General features: G+C 38.6%; 1 protein-coding gene across 1 annotated transcript in view; it reads left to right on the top strand.

Moving 5' to 3' along the window:
• LOC118443423 (uncharacterized) overlaps nucleotides 1-23,337 on the top strand; it is an 84,906-nt gene that overhangs the window by 50,879 nt on the left and 10,690 nt on the right. The window contains exon 2 of the mRNA XM_035870384.2: nucleotides 10,273-10,428. Within this exon, the coding sequence (XP_035726277.2) occupies nucleotides 10,273-10,428 (156 nt within the window). The remainder of the gene's footprint in view (nucleotides 1-10,272; nucleotides 10,429-23,337) is intronic.

The raw sequence follows: 23,337 nt of genomic DNA, 5'->3' as shown, positions 1-23,337 counted from the left end.
GTTTCATCCTCTGGTAGTCGAGACAGGGATAGATTCCTCCTTTTTTCCTTTCATTCTCTTCGCTTCTTGTTTAATGCAAGACTTTGAAATTGCGTAAGTCGGTGACTACGCTTTCTCACGGAGTGTCCTACAAGTTTTTCTTTTACTTTGATATACCAGTTATGTTAGCGGACGACTACTCGTAGAGAGTCACGAACGCATTGGATATTGCACGTTGTTATAGGAGACACGACGACGACGACGAAGTAACAGGATATAAGCGAGAACACGTTAGTTTTGTAGAGTGTAATTTTTGTGATAAATCGTTGACTCATCCTAATCATGATCAAACATCGTCGAGAAAGAACGAGCAAATGGAGCCGAGAGAAGAAAGAAACGTAATATGGTTATAAAAAGAAAGGGTTGTTGGAGAAGTTGGACTTTTCTGTGTATATACCTACGCGTCTCTCTTTACTTTTCTATGACAAATGCTAAGCAGCTACGCGACGCGGTAACTCGTTTATGCGCAAAGCCGCACACGTGCGCACGCGTGTCGGAAACACAGGGAAAAGTCTAACTATGTATGTATATTGAGTGTGGACCGACCGACCGATCGCATACGGTACTTGCTTGGTATCGACTAAGGTGAACAATAGACTTCTCGTCGTGCTGTAAAACCGCATGGGAGTCTATTCGAGAAAAGTGACGAGCTCATTGTTCCGTCCGTAGTCGGATATATGGTATATGTATATATATATATATATATATATATATATATATATATGCGCGTGGATCGATGGAAGTAGGAAAACAACGTGTTAAGAAAGAAAAGATAGTCTCTCTATGATTTTCAAACGTATGTTCGTATGAGTCAGAGCGAAAGAGAGAGAGAAAGAGTAAACATAATGATATTAACAGTAAGCTAATGATGATAGGTTGCTCTCCTGGTATCTCTTTACGAGCGTGAACGTGAAAGAAAAAAAAAAGGATGGGGAATAACGCAACGACGCGATCGTTAAGGAGAGTCGTTTGGAGACGTGGAAAATCGCGTCGAACAGCTGATCGCAAACCATCGTGGGACTTTGGCGTGGGCCTACGGTATGCTCATGGCATTTAAATCTCGAGATAGCGTTTACTTGGCTATCCGTTTACAGCAGTATCAAATCTTTTTTTCTCGATCCATGCGATTAGATCGTCTTATCTTTAGAGTGATCGTTTAAAATCGTTCTTTACGTGTATATATACATATATATATATAAAAGCGTCATTAAATTGCAATGGTCGTAACTTAACCTTCGCCTGACTCGTACTATTTCGCACAAGTGCGTAACTCAACAACGAGACTTGTAGCTAAATTATAGTGCGATTAGGAGTCGAGAAGAAACGTGTGTTTTATCCATACGATAAAACGACATGTCGTGGCCTTGAAGAAACGGGAAGAGGAAACATAACGTGTTTTGTTACAAAGTTGAATCGAAAGACCGAGTCCGTGATTCGAAGAGAGTTGGAAATAGTCTCTCGCGTCCTTCGGAATATCGGTTTAAGCCCTCGCGAGAATACGTATTATTTCATCGATTTCTCTTAACCCAGAAAGGTTTAGAATCCCTTTTGGTATTTCGTGAAAAATTGGATATTTTTATTGGAATCAAGGATACCTTATTACGACATCTAGTAAGTTTTATTTTTTTTTTTTTCTAAATAAATAGAACGGGTAAAAAGTAAAGTCATCTAATAATAACATCGTTAAGAACGATATCTCTGGGTTGATCGAATTGACGTCGATAAGGATATCTTGGCGTCGTCGTCGTCGTCGTCGTCGTCGTCGTTCGAACAACGCGTTTCTTTCAACGACGAAGCCCTAGGAAACGACGATTCCACGTTGTACGTTCGTACGTTGCTCTCTCCCGTGCATCGTTCGTATTCTAAAAATAAAAGGGGTGCAGTAACCCGTGGATTTCAGTTGGGAGGATAGAAAGAGAGGGAGAGCTAAAAAAAGGAGAGGGAGGGAGAAAGAGTCGCGCGAGGGTCCTCGAGGAAGAGCCGACGAAAAATTGGACGCTCTAGGAGAGTGAGACGGAGACACGTGTGCGTGTCTCCATTGCCGGTCGAGTCTCTATCTCTTTCTCTCATTCTCCCGCTCTCTTTTTTTATTTTTTTTTCCCCTCGCTCTCATGATACACGGATACAGCAGACCCGTATGTTAGTTGTCTCTCTCTTTCTCTCTCGTGCGAGTTGTTATATGCGTTCGAGAAAAGCGCGCGTGCATCACCGGGCCCTCTTTCTTTCGAGATTCAACGCGTCGTTTCGAGTGAGATTAAATGGATCGACGTTGGAAAGTGTGTCTGCCTCTCTTCTGAGATGTCTCTCTGTGCGTAGATACGTACGAGTTCTTTTCTACGATATCGCGAAGAAGGAAGTCTTTGTAGGTCTTATTCGAGGTCTCTCCTCTCGTCTTCTGGCCCTCTTTCTCTCTTTCGGTGGAATCGATAAAATGCTTCGGAGAAGTTCCTCGAGAGTTACTCGATATTTCTTCTTCTTTCTTTATTTTTGTTTCGTTTTTTCTTTTCTTTTTCTTTTATATAGAACGTCCCACTTTTTTCATCATTTTCTTTATATTCCTGGTATATCTCTTTACAAGTGAAATAAATTTTAGTAACACAGAAATTTTTCGAAGAAACTTTAAAACCATTCGATATGTACTATCTTCCTTTCAAATCTCTTTGTATAACCCTCGGGTATAAGGAGGGTTCACCGGGGAACTAAATTCGATCCCGTTTCCTTTCGAAAACGAGAAGAGCGAGAGAGAGAGGAAGAGAGAGAGAGAGAGAGAGAGAGAGAGAGAGAGAGAGAGCAGAGAGCAGAGAAAAGAAAGAGAAAAGAGAAATGAAGGCATCGAGAGGGAGCCGGTGGCCCGATCGTTTTCGTTGGAACGAAAGAACGGAGGGCGGCATGGCCAAGCCGGCGTCTCGTGGTATAATACCGTTGCCTCGCCGAATACGTATCCAACCTCGAAGATTGGCCTCGGGATAGAAATTACAGCTCGGAGGCTGCTATCGAGCCAGTGGTATCGCTTTAATTCGATAACCTGTTTCCTTTTTATGCGTCGATTCTCTGCCCTCTCGAAGAAGAACAGCAACAGCAACAGAACGAAGCAACGAGCGTCTCCTTGCTGCTTCGTTTTTTTTATAGTCGAGTCCTCGTCTCGTACATACTCGTCCATATATGTAATAGGTACGTACGAGTACCTGGATATATACCTGGTGGCCGCTGGTACCAGTAAGTGACCAGGTCGATGGGCCCGTGGCCGTGAAAGTTCTGTTTCACTTATATGTTCACGGGCCAACAGAGCCAGCCACGTCGTCGTATCTCTATAAGACAAGTTCGATATGCGTTCGTCTTGTCGTTTCTCGATCTACCAAACCTCAGTCGTAATAAACGGCGAACGCTGTTAGAGAAACAGGGAGAGAGAAATTCGTTCAAGTTAGTCAACGTCCTGTCATCGTCCGTGGAAAGGGAGAAATTTTCGAAAGCGATGACGAGTGTCTTTAGTTTCGCGAGAGTTTGTTCCGACACGAGATCGAGAAAGTTTTTCTTCCACCCTTCGTTCCATCGTTCTTTCCACTATACGATTAATACTTGAATAGTTTACAAATTGGAAATCGATTTTCATTAAGATCGATTCTAGATTTTTTATTGATATCGTAATATATACATTCACTCTTCTTTAAATATTTTCGAATAGCCTGCGACCTCGGAAAAGTAAACGTCGAGCACCTTTAAAAAGAGGGTGCGGTTAAAAGTATGTCGTCGAGGGTCAAGGCCTGATTTCTATCGATCAAGCCAGTAAATATCAAAGACGGAAATAAATAACGAACAGGCGGGATTGTGTTACTTCGTTTCTATCGGAAAACCATTCTGTTTCTACAAGAGTAACAGAGAAAATGAAAGCGAATGAGAAAGAAAGCTTCTTTCTTCTCCCTCTTCTCGTCGTTTTCTTAAAAGTGGACGAGAAAAGGTAGGATAAAGAAGATAGTTCGAGTCGATAAAAGTTTTCGAGTTAAAATGTTATTTCGAATAAATCAATCGGAAAATAGCCTTGGTATGTACTATGGATATAAATGAAATGAAATCAAATGGAATTTAAAACGTTCTACTCTTATTTAAGTTTTTCGTCGTTGCAAAATATCTCTCCGCCCCCTCCCCCTCTCCTCCTTCTATATAGTCTCAGGCGCAATCGAAAAAAATTTTCGAGAGACCTCTAACGTGCCAGCGAGCAAATTTAGTCATGTAAATAAATAAACAAAAACGGTCGCGTTCGTTTAATTGTAAAGAACGTTTTATTTATACTCCGAAAGATTTACGTTACGGCCGGCGTAGACGTACGCATTCGTACACAAGCCACGAGAGGAGAAACGACAGCCGAGATAAGATACGATTCTTTCCATCTACTCTTTGTAAAAACGTGTATCATTATCTCTCTTTCTCTCCCATTCGTCTGAGATTAGAATATTTTCCTTCCGACCTTCGAAACGTGGACTGGTACTCCACGTTCTTAAACTTTGACAAATCTTTAAAACTTTCCAAATCTTTCACGAATAATCGATGAATATTTATTCATAATTGATTCTCAATGAAAATTTATAAATCACAAATCATATTGCTCGTATAAAAATATATATAGGAGTTTTTTTTTAGAAAGCGACACCGAAGAACCACGAAATGTTAGATCAGCAAAGAGCATAGAGAGGCCGACCGGTAAATCGACTTAATAATATTCGATCAATAATCGAAAGAAGGTCAAGTCTCTCTCTCTCTCTCTCTCTCTCTCTCTCTCTCTCTCTCTCTCTATCCTTTGCGATGAGAAGATATAAATTTGCGCCTTACAAAGAGAGAAGATCCTTCGCATCTCAAGTCGAGTTTAAAATATCATCTTATTTCATAAAAATACAAAATTCATCGACCTTTGGAGCATCGATCTAACAGAGAAAGAATCTGAAAGAAGAAGAAGAAAAAAAAGAAAATATAGAGAGAAAAAAAAACGAGGAGAAGAAAGTTATTTACACTCGTAGTCATTCAAAAGTCACTAAAGTCAACATTAATTCCTATGTGTACAAGCTTATGCGAACTAAAAAGCTCCTCTCGAGTTCCATTCTTACTTATCCGTCGTCATTTTTCTCTCGTTTTCTAAGAGGAAAGTCGCGCTTGAGCACGATCGAACCTTTTTCCCTTCTCCCTTTTCTCCATCTCGTAGAGGCGCATCGACGATCCATCCGTCCTCTGCTTGCATCCCGTATTGTCTCTCAGGATCCTTGCAACCCTTCTTCGGCAACTGCCACTCCTCTCTTTCTCGTTTTCTCTTTTTATCCATACTCCTCCGTCACCAACGCCAACGGACCCATTGTTGACCGATCCATAGTGAGCGAGAGGGGGACAGAGAGAGAGAGAGAGAGAGAGAGAGAGAGAGAGAGAGACGAGTTGGTAGGAGTGGAATAGAAAAGAATCATTACGAGTTAAGTACCTAGTCATCGAGCTATTGCTTCACGAGGAAGTTACGAGAAAATGTACGTCGATATATAGGACAGGAGATTCTAAAAATCTAGATTCGAGACGAGTTTTCTTATCCACACTTTTTCCTCTTATACGTTCGTACTTTGTACGAGTACTTCCTTTGGAAGTGAAAAAGTGGGTTTATCCCTTCTATTTGGATTTCTAGGTGAAGTCCTTTCCAGGAAAGTTTGCAAAATAATTTCAGGCTGTAGATATATCTCGAAAAAAGTTGCGATTGTTATCTTGAAAATAAGAACGGCGAGACACACGGATAATAAATGTCTATTTCGTGGAAAGATCGAAACGATGATCCATTTTGTAAGATTCTTAGAAATTGTTCAATGGTCATGAAGAGAAACTTGTGTTCTTTCGATCAAATCTCGAATAATGAGAATCGTTCGATCGATCGATCGATCGATCGATCGATCGATCCATCCTCTAATACGTTTCTTATTTCGTTGTAAGGAGGTTGCGAGTTTTTAGCTGGGTTAGATTCGCCAAGAAGGTTTTCTTTTTTTTCTCTTTTGATCGACGATCAAGAACTAATTTGGTATTCGTGAAAACGCCGAGACGAGACTAGAGAAAATCATTGTATATAAGTAGCTAGCTGAGCGGACACGTTTGCGTAGGTCCACGGTAAAAGGTGGCTGGTTCATTGGTTCTTCACAACCGGCTGCTATTACTCGTTCGAGGATGTAGCTGCGCATCGAAACTTTTACCAGCTTTCAGGGAAACGAGTAATTGCTTAGCGAGAGAGCGAGTGCAAATCGATTTCGACTCTTTTTATTTCCATCCTTTTGCATTTTTCGCGGTCAATATGCAATACACCAGCATATCCAGCCAAGAAACCATCGTTTGTAAATATATAAGAAATAGTCGTTGGTCTTGGAATGAATTTGTTGCGACGCCTATGAGCTTTACCAAATTAGTAAGCTCGTTCTGAACGAATCTAAAGAGAAAAAAGGAAAAAGAATGTGAAAAATGTCTGGACGATAAGAAAACGATGTCTTTTCGTCAATCATTATTCGATCGAAAGACGCGATAAATTTGAATACGAACGAGTACGTTCACATTGGAACAGTAATTAATAATGTGACTTGCGATCAACAGCGGTTAAGTCACACGCGTTCCTCGTGACGATGGTGCGCTCGCTCATAAGACAATTGACAAGTGGCCTAGATTCGAAAAATGACGATACTCTATGACGCCTCTTTTATTACTTCTTCCAACGATTATTCGTCGTTATTCGACGAGTAAGTAATCACCTTCTCTTTCTCGAACAACGATTACATATTTTTTGATTGTATATCTATAAAATTATTAATGTCTCCCTATAATGCACCTGTTTCTATTTCTATACCCGTGCGATTCGAGCTGGTGTAACAGAGATATACTTTTAAATTCAGTACCTTAATGAAGTTGTGCCAGGCAATTATATAAACTCCGAGGTAGCCGTGTTGAAACGAATATCGCTCTACTTCATTAATAATCTATCTTTTCTTTTAATAGTTAGCTCTTCGCGAATGACGAAACTTTGAACCAATTTTCGCACCTTTTCTCGTCTAAGTTATCTAAAATGACAAAACTTAATATAGGATATATAAGATCGAGAGAATAGGTACATTATATCTCTAGGAAGCAAAAAGCGATCTTAGAATTATCTGCTTATCGTGGTCGTGACTGTTGAGACACTTGTCGTCGAGTTCTATGCGGCTGACTTAATTCCCTTCTAACTGACACCCATAGCGTTATAACGACTATCCTCACTGATTGAACGATTAGAGTCAAGAATGTATTTGCAATTTTCTTTGATTTCCGTTCGAGGAATCGAAGAAACGATTTCAATGTTTCGAGCGTTGGCGTTTACGACGAATGATAATTATTTTTCTTCTTCTTCTTCTTCTTCTTTTTTTCATATTGCTTACTTTAAACCGACAAAAAGTGGACGTTAAGTTTTATAAATTATCTTCGATTATTATCGAGAACTCAATCGTACGTTTGAGTATAGAAAGCGATCAAAGAATTCTCACAAGATCTATAAAACATTTCGACGAATCGAAGGAAAAGAGAAAAAAAAAAAAAAAAGAAAAAAAATAAGAAAGAAAAAAAGAGTTTAAATACCCTTTCGCCCGTGAGAAATTGCAACCTCGATCTCGAGGAAAGAAGGAGGACCGATAAAAAGTGTGTTGGTAACCGGGGCGAGGGAAGGGGACGAGGAAGTTGCCGAGTGAGAAGGGCGAAGGAGCGTCAGCAGCTGCTGTCCTAAGCCTATTCTTTGTGTGCTCCTGCAAGTTGGCAGGTGTCAGAACGAGATACATCTGCTAAGCTGCACGCATATCCTGCGACCGTGTTTTCGAGAGACCAAACAGGCTATTCCTACCTTATAAACTCGTCTCACACTTTCAGCGAGATTTCATGTACATGCGATGCAGAAGCAAAATCCGATCACCTGCTATCAGAAACTAACGCGTGCTGCCAGATGTCTCGATGGAGCAAGAAGAAAAAAAAACAAAAAGAAAAAGAAAAGAGAAACGAAATTGGGAGAAAAGATGCGAAATCCAAAAGAGATTAAGCTCTCTCTTTCTTTACCCTAGTCAAGAGAATAATGATAGGCTTCGAAGTTCGACCGTGGGTGTCTCGCTTTCCTTTTCTTATTCTTTCTCTTTCTTTCTCTATTCTCGTCGATTTATAGGCCAGTTCTTTTTCTTCTTCCTGTTTTCTTTCTTTTCTTCTTTATCCGACCATCTCTCTTCTTTGTCCAACGGCATCTGTCCAAACCTCTTCTCTCTCTAGTAGGCTCCAACCATGTGTCAGTTTCTCTTGAATTTTCCAGGTCGAAAATTTGAAAGTTCTCGATATCTTCTTTCTAGGGAGGATTTACCCTATTCTACTTTCAGCTTTTTCTCTAGAGAAATTTACCGAAGCACATGTTTGGTTTAGGAGGAAGCGTGGGACGTCAAGGATTCCTAAGGATTTACTTCGATGAAACTCGACATGGTTTTGTTACCGAGCGAATTATTTCATAATTCTTTGTATCTTAACATACTTTAGGTATTTGAGATCGATCGTCTTGCGTTCACAGTTTTCTTTTTTTATCGCTTTGTCATATGAAAAGACAAAAATCGTTTCGAAATCGTTGTGGTTGCGAATAAACTCTCTCTCTCTCTCTCTTTGTCCCTCCGAGTTTCGACAAAAAACGTATACGTTTCTAACTAGCGATTCGTGATCGCGTAGCACACTTTACGTTTCTTGCAAACTTAACGGGAACAACCTTGCAGTTTGCACAGAAACGTCGCTCTGAATCACGTGCTCGGTTTGACCTAAAAAAGAAACATGACTACGCGCATACTTCATTATTTCTTCAATAATTAAGACACCGTTGGAAAACGGAGAAAGAGAAAGAGAACGATATATTTTTAATTAAGAAGTAATCGTGAGTTCGTACGAAGACAATGGCTCGTGAAAGTGATCTACAAGGTTCGTAGGGGCATGAACATCGATCGGAGATCATTAAAAGAGAGAGGAAGGGGTGAGCCCCCATGGCTTTCTTTCGTCGCAATTCTTTCACGACTCCATTGTCCCGGTGACTGTCCTAACGGAGCTTCTTTTAACGCTCCTTTTAATGGTTCATTCGAATCTTCGATTCGATCTCGTTGTGATATACTTGGCGTCTTTGTAGACTATCATCGTTTAAATATCTCGCGACAATCTCCTCCTTCTTTGTATATATATATTTTATTGTGAAATATATAAAGGAACGTTTGTGAAAACGGTTTCGCTCGTAAAAGACTTCAATGAAACTGATTCGCGATATATATATATATATATATATATATATATATGTACGTTTGGTAAACGTACGTTGACCTATACGATTTAACGGGACGGAGAAACGGCCGAACGATTTGACATTGACAATGTTGACGGTCGTAGAACAAACGACCGTCCCGGACATTGCCCTATGGTTTCCGGACACACCTGTGTTTTCGTTCCAAATTAAATCGCTAAACGGATAAATACGCTTGCAAAGATTTACTGTTTTCTATTCTTAATATTATCCGTATAATTTTTTTTTATAATTTCTTTTCCTTTATATTTTATCGTTCGTTCATTCTCTTCTAAAAATAACGTATCCGTGTTCCGTTTTAATCGCTCGTAAAAGTGCAATATCATTTACAGAATAGAGATAAAGTTTTATTCATTCGTATAGCTGGTATACGCGGCCACAGTAGAGTACACAGCGTTCTTCTCCTCGTGAAATCTCCAATAACGTCCATGAACCGGCGTCGTTCTTAACGGGCTTTAAACAAGACGATCATTAATTAGTCGAACATTGTTTTGAAAATGCACCGACAGATCGCCCGTCACATGGCTCATTTGCATTCATTGTTTTCACTTTATTTATCGCGTGAAAGTGTTTCCTTTCGATGCGACCTTTGGCCTGTGTGTTCCTATGGAGATCATATACGTTACTACTTCTGCTCGATACAGAAGAAAAATATAAAAGAAAAGGATGAAAGGAAAAAAAAAGAAAAAGGAATTGTATCGAAGAAGGGAAAACATTGTTATTGATAAGAATTAACGTCGAGAGTAGTAGTTCGCAATTGAAAGACTCCATAGTTGAAAGGTTAAAAAGCTTTCGAGCCTCGAGAAGAGAAGAGAAGAGAAGAGCGAGCTTTAGAAATGACGCTGAGATACATCGGGGGGGGGATTAAAATTAACGAGTCCATATTTCATATGTTGCAGAGTCCCGGAACGCTGCACAAAGATGTCGACGGTGCTGGTACCAAGGTCAGTGGAAAGACGGTCGGAGGTGTCGGCACGGCAACCCTCACCACGCTCTCCTCCATTAATAATACATCCAACGCCACTCGAAATAAGAACAATCCGGTATCTCACGAGGTAAGAAACGAGACTAGAGAGAATTTTGTAAGAGCCAGAGGCGATTGTGTTCAAACCGATCGCGATACATCATCCTTGGACAAGAAAGCTGCCGGCCACGTACTCTGAATTCTGATAAGAGACTTTCGATAATTAACCGGTTCTCCATGTTAATTTATCACCGACGCAACGCTTATTCGCCTTCACGATGTATTGGAACGAGGTCGGACTATCCAGCTCCTTTTTTGTTGTTTTCTTTCTTTTTTTCTTTTTTCCTTTTTTTTCTTTTTTTTTTCTTTTCTTTTTTAGTTTTTATTTTTCATTTTTTTTCTTTTTTTTTTTTTTTTTTTCCAATCGTCTATGTATATTATATATATATATATATATATATATATATATATATATATATATATATATTAATAAGAGACATATGCGTGTCAGTAGTTGCGTGTAAATGTTATCTAGCGCATGCACTCTCTCATACACAAACTCTACAAGTTCATAAGTTATTTCATTTTAGTAGAATTTTAAAAATGAATCTTTCCCTCGATAAAAGGATATTCACAAGTATATAATCGTTGTTAAAGGAATCGCACTTTTTTAATCTATCCTTAGAAACGTTTCTTTCGTACCGCTGATGATTCATTGAGGAAGAAGGAAAGAAGGGAAGAAAGAAAAAAAAATGATGCCAAAAAAGAAGCAAGTTCGTCCTTCGAGCTTGTCCAGTCATAAATATCAGCGATATATATCCACGTATTTCTTTTCCCTGACAAATTCGTTCATCCCGATAATTACTTCTTCCTCGGTGGTTACGACCTCGAGCACGCGGCTATGGTTTCTCCGTAGAAAAAAAGAGAGAAAGAAGAGGAAGAAGAAGAAGAGAAAGAAGGAGCTAGGATCGCGTGGAGTCACCACGTCATTATGATTTGTCTCTTTAATATCTTTCTCCCTCCCTCTTCTTTTCTCAAAGTTATTATGCGGCAGGGACGATCGAATTTCGTTATATGCTCGACCCGTGGTCGTTGCATAACAACTATACTCGAGTCTTTTTGCAACGTGCAATTTTCAGGCATCACCTGGTACGTGGAACACACACCAATCCACGTGAACCTCTCATACACGAACATATGTGGAAACGTGTACGTAAAGAAATATACAGAAGCTTGCCCACAACGGCATATTGCATTTACCTCTACGTATGTATTACGTGGGTAAATATTCATCCATCCCGTGTACCTCACAGTACCGGGCAACGTAGACAACCGACTTAGCTCGTACGTGCGGTTTATCGGACTTCTCCGAGCTAATTCATACGTGAATTTAGAAAGTTTCTTTGCGGGATTTGCACCTAATTGTTGCAGCTTGCGCAACAACGACCGTCCGTTCCGCGAAAGTCCTCTCTCGTGGTACTCGCTCGCGCTCGCTTTCTGCTCCTTTTGTTTCAAGTTCTCGATGCTTACTGTATATATATCGTACTACAATATAACGTAACAATAACAATAACAATGATATAGGAAATTCTCTTATAGCGTTACGTTACATGCAAATCGCGCGTTGATGCGGTATTACGAAAATTTTCTCTATCATTTCTGAAGCGCGCGTCATCGTCATTTCGTAAAGCTTAGTCGAAATTGAGAGTGAAAAGTTTTTTTTTTTTTTAAATAATGTGAGATACATTAATAAGAAATACAACTGGCCAATAAATGGTCGTACGGTCGAACCTAGATGGTTTCAGGGGAAAGGCCAATCGTTCCGGTGGCAGCTATCTCGTTATCGTTATTGGCAAACCGACCGGTGTTTATTATCGTTTATATACATACGTAGATAACGAAGGGGAAAAGAAGTGGGTCGATCGTCTGGCTTTTAATCGACATTTTATCTTTTAATTCTCAGATTTTTGGTCAAATCTTTCTTTTTTTTTTTTTTTTTTTTTTCTTTTATTTTTCTTTTTTTTTTTTCTTTCTCATTTATTTACATTCTTTTTAAAATGCTAGATAAAATAATTCTTGTAAATGTATCCTGCAATAACTATTAATTAGTTTTGTTCAATGATAAAGGATTCGAGATACATTCGCTCGTAAGATGAACGATATAATGAAGAGAAGCTAGGTGTATCCAATGATTCGAATTAAAATGATGTTTCTAATCTTATCTTGAATACGTAAAATCTTTAGTAGGAAAAACGATCGAAATGAGATTATTTTATACGGAAACCGGATAAACTGACTATTTCCGTTGGTGGGGCTTTTCGAGAAACCCGATCGTGACTCATAAATGCGATTTCTCTGACTCGAAGTCTCTTAGCTTTTCGAAGCAAGGAAGATAAGGGAACGATGATCCACGAACGTTTCTGCGAGTTATACTAATCAGAAAGTCGTCGTTGTCGTCGTCTCCTTGAAACGTCGGATCGATCGGACATACGATTCTCTTTTGTTCATTCCATGATTCTTACTCGAGGAGATAGCAACAAGAAGTTTTGCTTACGTAAACTAACAATGATATTTGCGCCTTGCACGCTCTTCTCATTACGCGAGTATCCTGCTTCGTTTCTGGCCGCAAGAAACTCACGATTCAACGTGAACGTTCCGTTTTTTCTATTCTTTTCTTTTTTTTTTCAAATCCTTTTTCTTATCCTTCAGTAAGACTATATGTAGTAGACTATTGTAGTAAATTCTACACTAGTAAGATCGAAGGTGACATTTTTTTGATTATTAAACATTCGTTTTACGAATTTACACACACGTATACACAGTATTAGAATCATACATTTTAGAATGATACAATAAATTATAGGTAGTTTCTCGAACTGATGTATTTCGCATCGATATCGGCAAGTTTTCAGTTTACAAATTTTTCTTTCGTTTTTACTTTACGAACACTCGGCTTTCATCATCATCGAGACGATTGTTATCAAACGAGCCACGAGTTTATTAAACTTCCTTTCCGAATTCAATGTAAGTCGGTCGAAGACGATAAACGCTTGACCGATAATCGAGCTAGCTTACAATATTAAGCTTTATACCCTGACTAACGAGGAAAATTTTGCTTACCATTTCGAAATAACTGCTTGCTCGGTAAGAAGTGCAAAAGTTGCATCTCGCTCAACAACGTGTATTATATACAATTTAAAGAGTTTCCTTTAATTCGTCGTATCTTTAATGCTCGTTATCACGCTCGATCGATCGAGCACGAGTAGATCGTGTTGCTCGCACGAAACTCGAGTTTCATTCTTTATCTTTCGATCGAGTTACGATTGGAACTTTCACGATGTCGTCGCATCGTTAAAGGAAAATTCGATTATTTCCGTTCCTCATAAATATACTTTATCTTTTTTTTTCTTTTTTTTTTTTTTAAAGAATACGATAAGAATATTGAAAATTTCTCTAGGCTATATCGCACGAATATCTTTATTTCAAGGCAATTATCGATCTCGAACGACATTTTATCGTATCGAGTGAAATAAAGAATTGAAAAATGTAATGTAAATAAGTCACAGAATGTTTACGAAAAGTCTGCGCGAGTATAGTCGATGCGACATTAATAAGAAAGAAAAAAAGAACACTTGATACGGAAGCTGTTGCGTCTTTTGATATCAACGTCACGAGAGAGACCACAGGAAGATTCGAAAAGAAGAAAAAAGCTGGCATTGCTGGAAGAAAAAACACTCGCATTTGTGTCGCTGTTAATGCTGACACGACAACAGTCTGACACTGTAACTCGATCGCTTGACATTGTATCTCGCATTTCGCAATAATATAAATACTCTACCTGTGGGATGGGCCGACGTTAACGATCCTAGATGAAAGAAACATAATTCTCGTGCTGTTCCGCCTTGTGATAGCGCCTTCTAACTGTTAAAACGATCCTTTCGATTCAACTTTTCTTCTTCTTCTTCTTCTTCTTCTTCTTATTATTATTATTATTCTTATTATTCTTATTATTTCTCTTCTTCGCTGGTTTTTATTTTTATCATAAGAATAAAAAGACATCAGTATTTTTCTTTCGATCACGAGGCACGATCGATCACGTTGAAAGATAACTTGAAATCGTTAGCGATTTACATACTTTTTATTTTTTTATTTCAACTTTTTTTCCTCCGAGATTTATGTCACGATCGATCGGAGATCAAAGAAGTATAACCGGGCATACAGAACATATCCAAGCTTTCCTCAATAATTCCTTCAAAACGAAAGACACTAGTAAGAAGTAACTAGACGAGCGCTAGTTAGATTAACAAGAGCTTTCTAAGTTACTTATCTCTGATTGTGAATATCTACCCAGCGCCAATAGAGTTTTTGAGCGTGTGAACGTAACACAGCGAGTTAAAATACACGCGATTAGTTATTGACGGGGTTCCCGTTCGTTCGATCTTCGAAGGCGAAACTCTTTGACGATCAAGAATATATACTGGATGTTGATTTTTTTTTTTTTTTTTTTTTTTTTTTTTTCAAAGCTTTGTAATATAACCGTATATGTGTGTGTGTGTGTGTGTGTGTGTGTGTGTGTGTGTGTGTGTGTACGGATGTATTATAATAGATATATGTAGGAAATATATAAACACAAACACGAGCATCCTTTTACCGTTATAACTCTATACGCACTTTGACTTTATGCGCCCGTGCATATGTGGGTCTCTGACTATGGCCATGCACTAATGGAGATATTCATTTCTTCTTTCGATTACAAGACTGTCGTTGTGAGACCGCCATTATATCTCTGTAGATACATACGTCTAACTAGTAGAAAATACGCCTATGTGCGCCGCGTACTCTTTTTCTACTTAAGTGTGTCTCTCCCTCGCGTACCGACGCGCGCATTAACGAGCCCTCTTCTTTTCTCTTCTCTCCACTTCTATTCTCTCTTCTTTAACTCTCCGAGATTTGAGTTCTTTCGTTAACGAGCAACTAAGGATAAGAAGCATAGTCGATAATTAAATATCGGATGTCAGAAACAAGCACAAATGCAATCGAGTTATTATCATCTCCAAAATAGCTGGGCATTTGAATGAATTACAATTCTCTAGACTTCTATCGGTAAAAATTTTTTTCTCAAATTTCCAAATGTCGCTATTTCTTTTATATTAAATGATAATACCTATGTGATTTCATAGCTCTTAAATTTCTTTCGAGACATCATAATCGATCTTTCATCGAATCTTAATGTTGTTTGTTTAATTTTAACAGATAGATTTATGAAGCTATCATTGATTTTCTTCAACGTTGAATATGAAATCTTTATTATACGGAAAAAAAATTGCATGGCATTTAACCGAGATGAATTTCAATGAGAATATAACAGAGAGACGATGGAGTCGATTAGAGTCATCGTACGCGATGGGCTATCGATTACGTTCATTCGCATTAATTTCTTGCGTAACGTTAGAAAGTCGCAAAGTCGTAGGTTTGCAAGGTTCGTTTGATAATCTCGATTGTTTTCGGAGAGAATGAAAAGTACGATGAAACGATCGATCGGCTATTTTCTTTCGTATCGATATCAAAACGTTATTAAGATCTCCCGTCTACTTCTACTCTCTGCTTATGAGACGCAATTACCCTTTTAGTAGTTTTACATATACATACGTACATATGTACGTGTACGTGTACGTGTACGTGTACGTACGTTGTTATGTGGTCGAGACGAGACAAGAGGACAATGAACCATGGCGAGTTACGACCGGCTTAAAAAATAACCGGTTTCGCCTATCAATGAGTTCAAACGAGCGCGTTCGTTCATTTCGCGCGGGGGGGAAAACTCGCGTTTAGGGATTTTTCAAAATTCTCGATAAGCAGGAAGGATATTCGAGAGAGAGAGAGAGAGAGAGAGAGAGAGAGAAAAGGTTAACTACGTACTTCGGTTCTCCGATTAATTCCAAATGAAAGCAGGATGGATAAAGAAATATGAAATTGTAGTACAAAACGATTACTTTGAAAGGTTTCTTTGAACTTCCTCAACGAAGTACCCATCTATTTCGATTTACTTCAAACTCCTTAGGAAATAGTCGAGTCAGCTTCCCTATCAAACTTCATAATTTCATCTGCCTCCTCGTGACAGTCCTTTTCCTTCGACCATACTCCTTCCTCTTCTCTTTATAATATGAACCTAGTGTGGCATGCTCGCGTATTAATTTCGTTCCGAGGTAGGTATATCGTTAAAGAAAACGCCCCTGGGGTCATGCATATCCCGTTACCTTGGAAGGGATCAGAGGGTTAATGGAACCGTACCGATGATTCGTCGATGCTGATCGTACAGTTGGATAAGAACATCGCTATTAAAGCTTCCCTCTCGCTCTCACACATTTCTTTTCCTTCGTTTTCTTCTTTTTCTTACATAATGGGACTGTTGACGTTGGTTCGTATCGACGTTACTTCCTGTGGGCTGTGCGCGCGCAAGCTGCCACGCACCACGTGACTTCCGGTAGCACATACAAGCACGACGCCAAACAATATAGTATGCATTTCCATATTTCACTCGATGCATACGAAATTCCCGGCGATAAGCGTATGCACGCGTTTTTTTTTTTTTTTTATTCTTTCTCTTCTTTCTCTCTCTCTCTCTCTCTCCCTCCTCCCCTTCCCTTTTCTCTTCGTTTCGTTTCGTGCTTCTTTCAGAAGACGCGATCATTAATTCTTAACGCGTCTGGAATTTCAACCTTGTCGTAAGACGTCAATCGCGTCACAAAGGACGTCCACGACGTCCAATCGTTGGCTGGAGACTCCTTGTTAAAAGATGGAAGTACCTAAGGGCTAATAACATATTCGTTCATTCGTATTTAATCGGAGAATACTTGCTAATCCGTTTCGAGTAGTAAGAGGCTAATATCGGTCGGACGTCGAAACCAGTATATATATATATACTATGTAGTTCCGTAAAAGGAGGGAGATATCGAAATACGTACGATCACCATTCTCCCTCATTCTCACGTTACCTCGAGTTAATCAATTTATCAAACATTCGCATTTACTCGACATAAAAACTTAATCTCACTTACAAATGGACTTGCTCGATTTTTTTTTTTTTTTTTTTTTTTTCTTTTCTTTTTCCAATGCGACGTGCGCTATACCGCATAATCGATACGAGCATTCCTCGTGATGTATCATTACGTTGGAATCATCACAATTAGCAAGAGAAAGAAAGAATCAACGATTGGATCTTAAACAATCGTTGCGACGCGTGCGTGCTTGGAAATTTAACGGGAGAGGGTAAAAGGATAAAAAAAGAAAAAGAAATATTCAGCAACAATTTTTCATCGCATTCGATCGATGATCGATCTCGTATTAGCATCGCCGTTCACCTTAACGATCATTATAGTCGCGAGGAATACTTTTACGAGCGTTCCTTGAGCTCCGTAAAGTTCTCTTGCTATTTAAAGATATAGAAACGGTTGGTAGTAATGCGATTAAAATTCTCCGAGCGACTTGTTGACACTTCTAACTCGCTCCAGTCTTCTTCCAACGACCGATTTCATTAGCTTTTTCTCCGTTCGACTCTGATCGTTCGTTCGTTCGTTCGTTGGTTGGATCGATCGATCGATCGATCGATATATCGACGCAAACGGAGACATTATTTTCTTGCGACTTCTCCCATTCATACTAGCCGTTTCTCTATAGAAAAGAAAAAAGAAAAAAAAAAGAGAAGCCATAAACGTTTACGATACTTTCAAACGATTCACCTATCTCGAAGATGCTGTTGTCGTTGCGTCGTTGCAAAATGACAGGACGATTAACGTTTTCCGGCTTCTGGAGTGAACGCCGTCCTCTCGTTACCGCGTGTCAAGGTAACAAATCAGTATGGATTTATAATCCTTCGTGAAAATCTATAAATCTTTTTCTTTCTCCTGTGCCACTTTTATAGAATTTAGATATTCCTCCCTCTAAGACATGAATTACTAGCTAATCGCACGTCAGGTCTACATATATTTTATTTTCGACCCACGTCAAATACATATTTTATCTCGATTCCGTCGATTTGGTCACTGAAATGAATAAATAAAACTATGTACGAATACATGCATATGTATTTACTTGTCCGAATGAGGAAGGCTAGTTTCTAAGGAGTCGACGGGAAAGAAAAAGGAACACTTAGGATGTCTTATCGAAGATCTCTTTTTTACTCTCCTATATATATATATATATATATACTATACATATACTATACATATATATATACTATACATATACTATACATATATATATATATATATTATACATATACTATACATATATATATATAGGAGAGTATAGGCTTTTGTCTATCTCGGAAAATCTTCTGGATGTGGTACAAGTTCTCCTCCTTAATCGTAGGCGGAGAATATCGATCTGTCCTCTGCCTGTCTCTCTCGAAAAATATAAGGTGTATCGCTATGCAAGGAAGAAAGTTTCGTACTTGCTTTATGCATTTCTCTCTTTCTCTTTATTTCTTTCTCGAAAGATAGTAAAGAAATGTTTCGAAGCACGCGTACAGAAAACACGTGTACGACTTTTCCTTCGTGAGATCGCGCCTAGCATCCGGTTGTATATTCAGTGATGTCCATCCACGTTCAAAGTTGCCGTAAGAAAGGAAACGAAGAAATATGTTTTCCGTTATTCTTTCTCTACCATTGTGTCTCTCGCAGGAAAAATATGAAAAACGTATTCGATCGAAGAAGAAGAGAAATTATATGCATTATTTAAATAGCTAAATATAATAACGTAATACAATAGGGACATTAATATTTTAGTGAATTATTTAATGGATTGACAGGTAAAGACTGACTGTCACTGCGACGGATTATTATAGGAGGAATACGAAGGGATAATTAGTCACTGGGCTCGGACGAAGAGTTGGGGGTTGCTGCGAAGGATCATGGAAAGAGAAAGGGGGTAGGAGAGAGACGAATCTCTCGAAGCATTCGAATTCTCCCTCCTAAACGGAAATTGTGTTGGCGCGGCCTACGACGTGAACGACAAAGGCATCTCGGATGCCGGCGGTACGATTGAATTTCAATACGTAGAAGCTGTTTGGCAATGAAAGGTTTCTATGGGCTTGACGTTCGATTGTCTTTCCAGTTTTCCATTGTCCTCCCTATCGGACGAGCGTTAAAAAAAAAAATTATAAAATAATACCGTCGTCGAGTTTACCATTAAAAAATTCTAGCAGCTGGTGGTGCTCTTTCCTATCTTTCCTATATGTCACTTGGAGCGAGTGCGCGTACGACTATATATAAAATGTTACGATAAGACAACACTTATCTTATGAAAATGGGAGTAGTTTCGTCGTCCCTAGAATTTCTGACATTTAATCTTTCCTGTACGAAGTCAATTTTAATTTTTTCTTTATTTTTTTTTTTTTTCCATAAATTCATTCCAACCAATATTTTATATACGTATATATATATATATATATATATATATATATATATATATATATCTATATGGATATAAGATATAAACCTTGAGTAGTAGAGACGATAGGTATCGAGTATAAATCTCATTTTGCTAGATCCACGATATTAATACGTTCCAAATAGCAACGTGTGTGAAAACGATGTAAACCGTTTCTTATCGAGAGCAAAGACTTCATTTGACGAAGTTACGAGATTCCAAGCACCCAACGCGAGTGCCTAGCACCTAGCACGAGCACCATAGGTGATTAAAACGGGGTACTTAACGTCTATCGGAATTTAGCAAAGAAATAGAGATGGAGAGAGAAATAGAAATAGAGTTCGAGACGCGGGGTCTCATTCCAAGTACGCGTAATAAAGGTTTCATTGCCTTATTAAGACTGCCCGAGTTGCTGCTCCAGCTAGGTGAGACGAAGAAAGATGGGAAACCGGAACTTTGAAACCAGTTTATTACTCTAAACTGTTGGTACGCACGAGGCTCGAATAAAAAGCGCTGAGCTAGTCGTATTTTCTATCAAATCTCTCTCTCTCTCTCCTCTCTCTCTCCTCTCTCTCTATTTCTTTTTACGTGTTCGAGGTCAGGCTCTCGGAGAAGAAAAGAGAGAAGAAAGAAGATAAAAAATGGAAGAAGGGGAAGACACTGGGTCTTTCTCCTAGATACCTTTTGTCTGCGAGAAGTAGAAAAATGTCGCGTACGAGCTCCTGATCTTTCTCTCTCACTTTATTCGTCGAAGAAATCTCTCTCCCTGTTCGTTCAGCGACGTTCTGGAATATAACATTAATCCATCGAATGTTAACCAACAATAAAACTTTCTTTCGCGCGGTAAAATATATCCCATTTATATTCATATATTAAATACGCGCATACATACGCACATATATATATATATATATATATGACAGTAATTCTTTTGCGAATTTCGCTTGGACATTTTTATCACCGGAGAAGAAAGAAAAACGAAAACAGGGAAAGAGAGAGATAGAGAAAGTTGAAAAAATAAATAACAATAAAAGAATATATTTGATTAGTGTCGCTTCGTTACTTTTTATGACGACTTATTACTCGTGTCAGTTTCTTGCACGGGAAATTCGAAAATTTCTAATATCGAACGTTGCTCCCGTTTCTGTTTAATATTTCATCGTCGTATTCGAGTCGGTCGTGAACCGTTCGAGCGGCCCAAACCATTTCAGAATCTTGTCTGCGAATCGTCTGGTATGGCTAGTACTTTCCTCTCACCTACCGTGCGACGCCCATAAAAATTAAATTAACGGCTGGCCACGTGACTTTGCCGAACGGCCTTTCTTTTTTGAGAAGGATGAAAGAAGACCGCGATATGATCAACTTCATTAGCCACGAATAAAGAATGATCGGTGGAGATTAAAGAGGAGGATCGGAGAAATATTTTTTCCTTTTTCTTTCTTCTCGTCGAAAATAACGACGACGATTTCATTCGCGAGATATTTTAATTTTCTTGCTTAAAAATTTATGGGGAAAAGAAAAAAAAGCAAAGAAAAATCGCGTGATGAAAAAAATCGAAAAAAAAAAATTCGTGAAGACTCTAAAAAAAGGAAAGGAAATATCGTAGTAGAAATATCGCGCTGGATTACGAGCACTCGTGTATCATTTTTTAGATTCGGTCAATGTCAATAGATAGAAACTAGATCAAGTTCGGTAAGAGAGTGGCATCGATACACGACCATCATCTTTTTGTGTGGGAAATGGCCATGTATCTCGAATCACCCTGTCTTCGAGGTCAGCGCGCGAGATATACGAAAAATCCAATTAATAAATCAGCAAAGGTGGATGCTGACGTTTTGCCAACTCGACACTTATATAGTTACGTGTAGGCAAGTTGAAAGAACACTTGTCCAAACGGTTCTTCGTTGGTCGTATTATTAGCTCGATGCCAAATGAAATCTTTCAGCCGATGGCTATTTTAATGTTTGCGGAACAAAGCGGTGACGTTCGGTCATACAATCGATCCTTTCTTTCCATTTATTTACGGGATCTCATGATTTGGAGAAGAGAATGAAACCCAATGAAAATTGGATATACGCTGTTGTTTATTCGTATATAATGAAATCGATTTATTTTGATTAAAATTATTTGAGAAAAATCTCTAATGCCTCGCGATCAAAAGAAAACCTTCAAGAGAGGATGAAATATATATACACGAGGCCTTTTGAGAGTGGGACGTTCAAAGAAGACTAGCAGCAGCTCTACAATGACCAGTAGTTCCTTGAACGAAAATCGAAACAACGCTATCGTCTTACTCTTTTCACTTTAGAAAGATCAATTTACCGTGGCGATAAATCGAACGTAATAGAAACATCGTTTAGAATCCAGAGAAGGCTCGAAGTACTTTCAAAGAAGAAAATATTCTTCCCACGCGATTTTCATTCGTTCATTAATTAATTCAATCGGTTTACGATAGAACGAGAAAGATAATTAAATAACTCGACAATGATATACTATTGCAAAGATTTACGCTAATTGACTGAATAATTAATGATTTTATTAACGTTTCACACCTTTTTAAACGTTTCTAACAGAGGAAAATGAAAGGATCTTGCACGATCTTGTCGCTATTCAAGCGTTGAATTTAATCGTAGTTGTGCGTAGGGTGTCGCAGGTTAACGAGTTCCTGTTATCTACGTCAGGTGACGTTTTCTAACGTGCTTCCGAGGCAAAGACGACGCCCACGTGGCCATGTCTCATTTTTTTCAAAAGTATCGTACATGTGATATAACTCGCTGACACTTTGGAATCGATACTCATACATGTACCTACATACATACATATATATATGTACATATATATATATATATATATACGCGCGGGCGTTGCATTAATCTAACGCTTTTCTAGCATTAGACGTACCAATAGGCCATTAGAAAGGACCACGCGTGGCTGCAACGCGGAGATGTCACAAGGTAAACCGCATATATACGTAACTCGAGTGCAAGGAATGATTGTATGTAACGCGTCGTATACGATTATTTCTAGGATCGATAAGCTCTATCGAGAAAACAGACACTTGGATCTATCGGACTTGTCACTTTTCTACGATATATTTATACTCGCTTGCTTTGGCAAGGAGTCTTCCATAAAAAAGAAAAAAAAATAACGCAGCTGTTCGGTAATAGTATTTCATATATTTTCTTTTTCTTTTTTACCATACCCAACTTGGAAAATTGCGTGCGCAAGTACTGTATTCGGTTTAAATGCGAATAGTTAAATATTTTCTAACTATTTTCTATCTATCTTAAGTAATAGGGATAAAAAAACTGTTAATATTAATTGTCGGAAGTGATAGTATTCGTATCGCGATACACTTTCTTTTCAAATCAAATTGAAAATAATTCGTACGGGAAAATCTTTATGTCCGTAGTTTCTCGTTTCTTTTATTCATCGAACAGGCACTAACCAAGCGGCGGGATATCGTTAAGTTAAGAAAGTAGTTAACGTAATAAGCGAAGATAAAAAAATTGTAACGGCAGTTCCTCTTCTTTTCAGGAAAATTAGAAAAGAAATATTTCTTTTTCAAGAA

Source organism: Vespa mandarinia, chromosome 7 (assembly GCF_050613455.1).
Source record: "Vespa mandarinia isolate Hongniang chromosome 7, ASM5061345v1, whole genome shotgun sequence".
NCBI classification, from domain to species: domain Eukaryota; kingdom Metazoa; phylum Arthropoda; class Insecta; order Hymenoptera; family Vespidae; genus Vespa; species Vespa mandarinia.
This window is presented reverse-complemented; position numbering and strand designations above follow the sequence as displayed.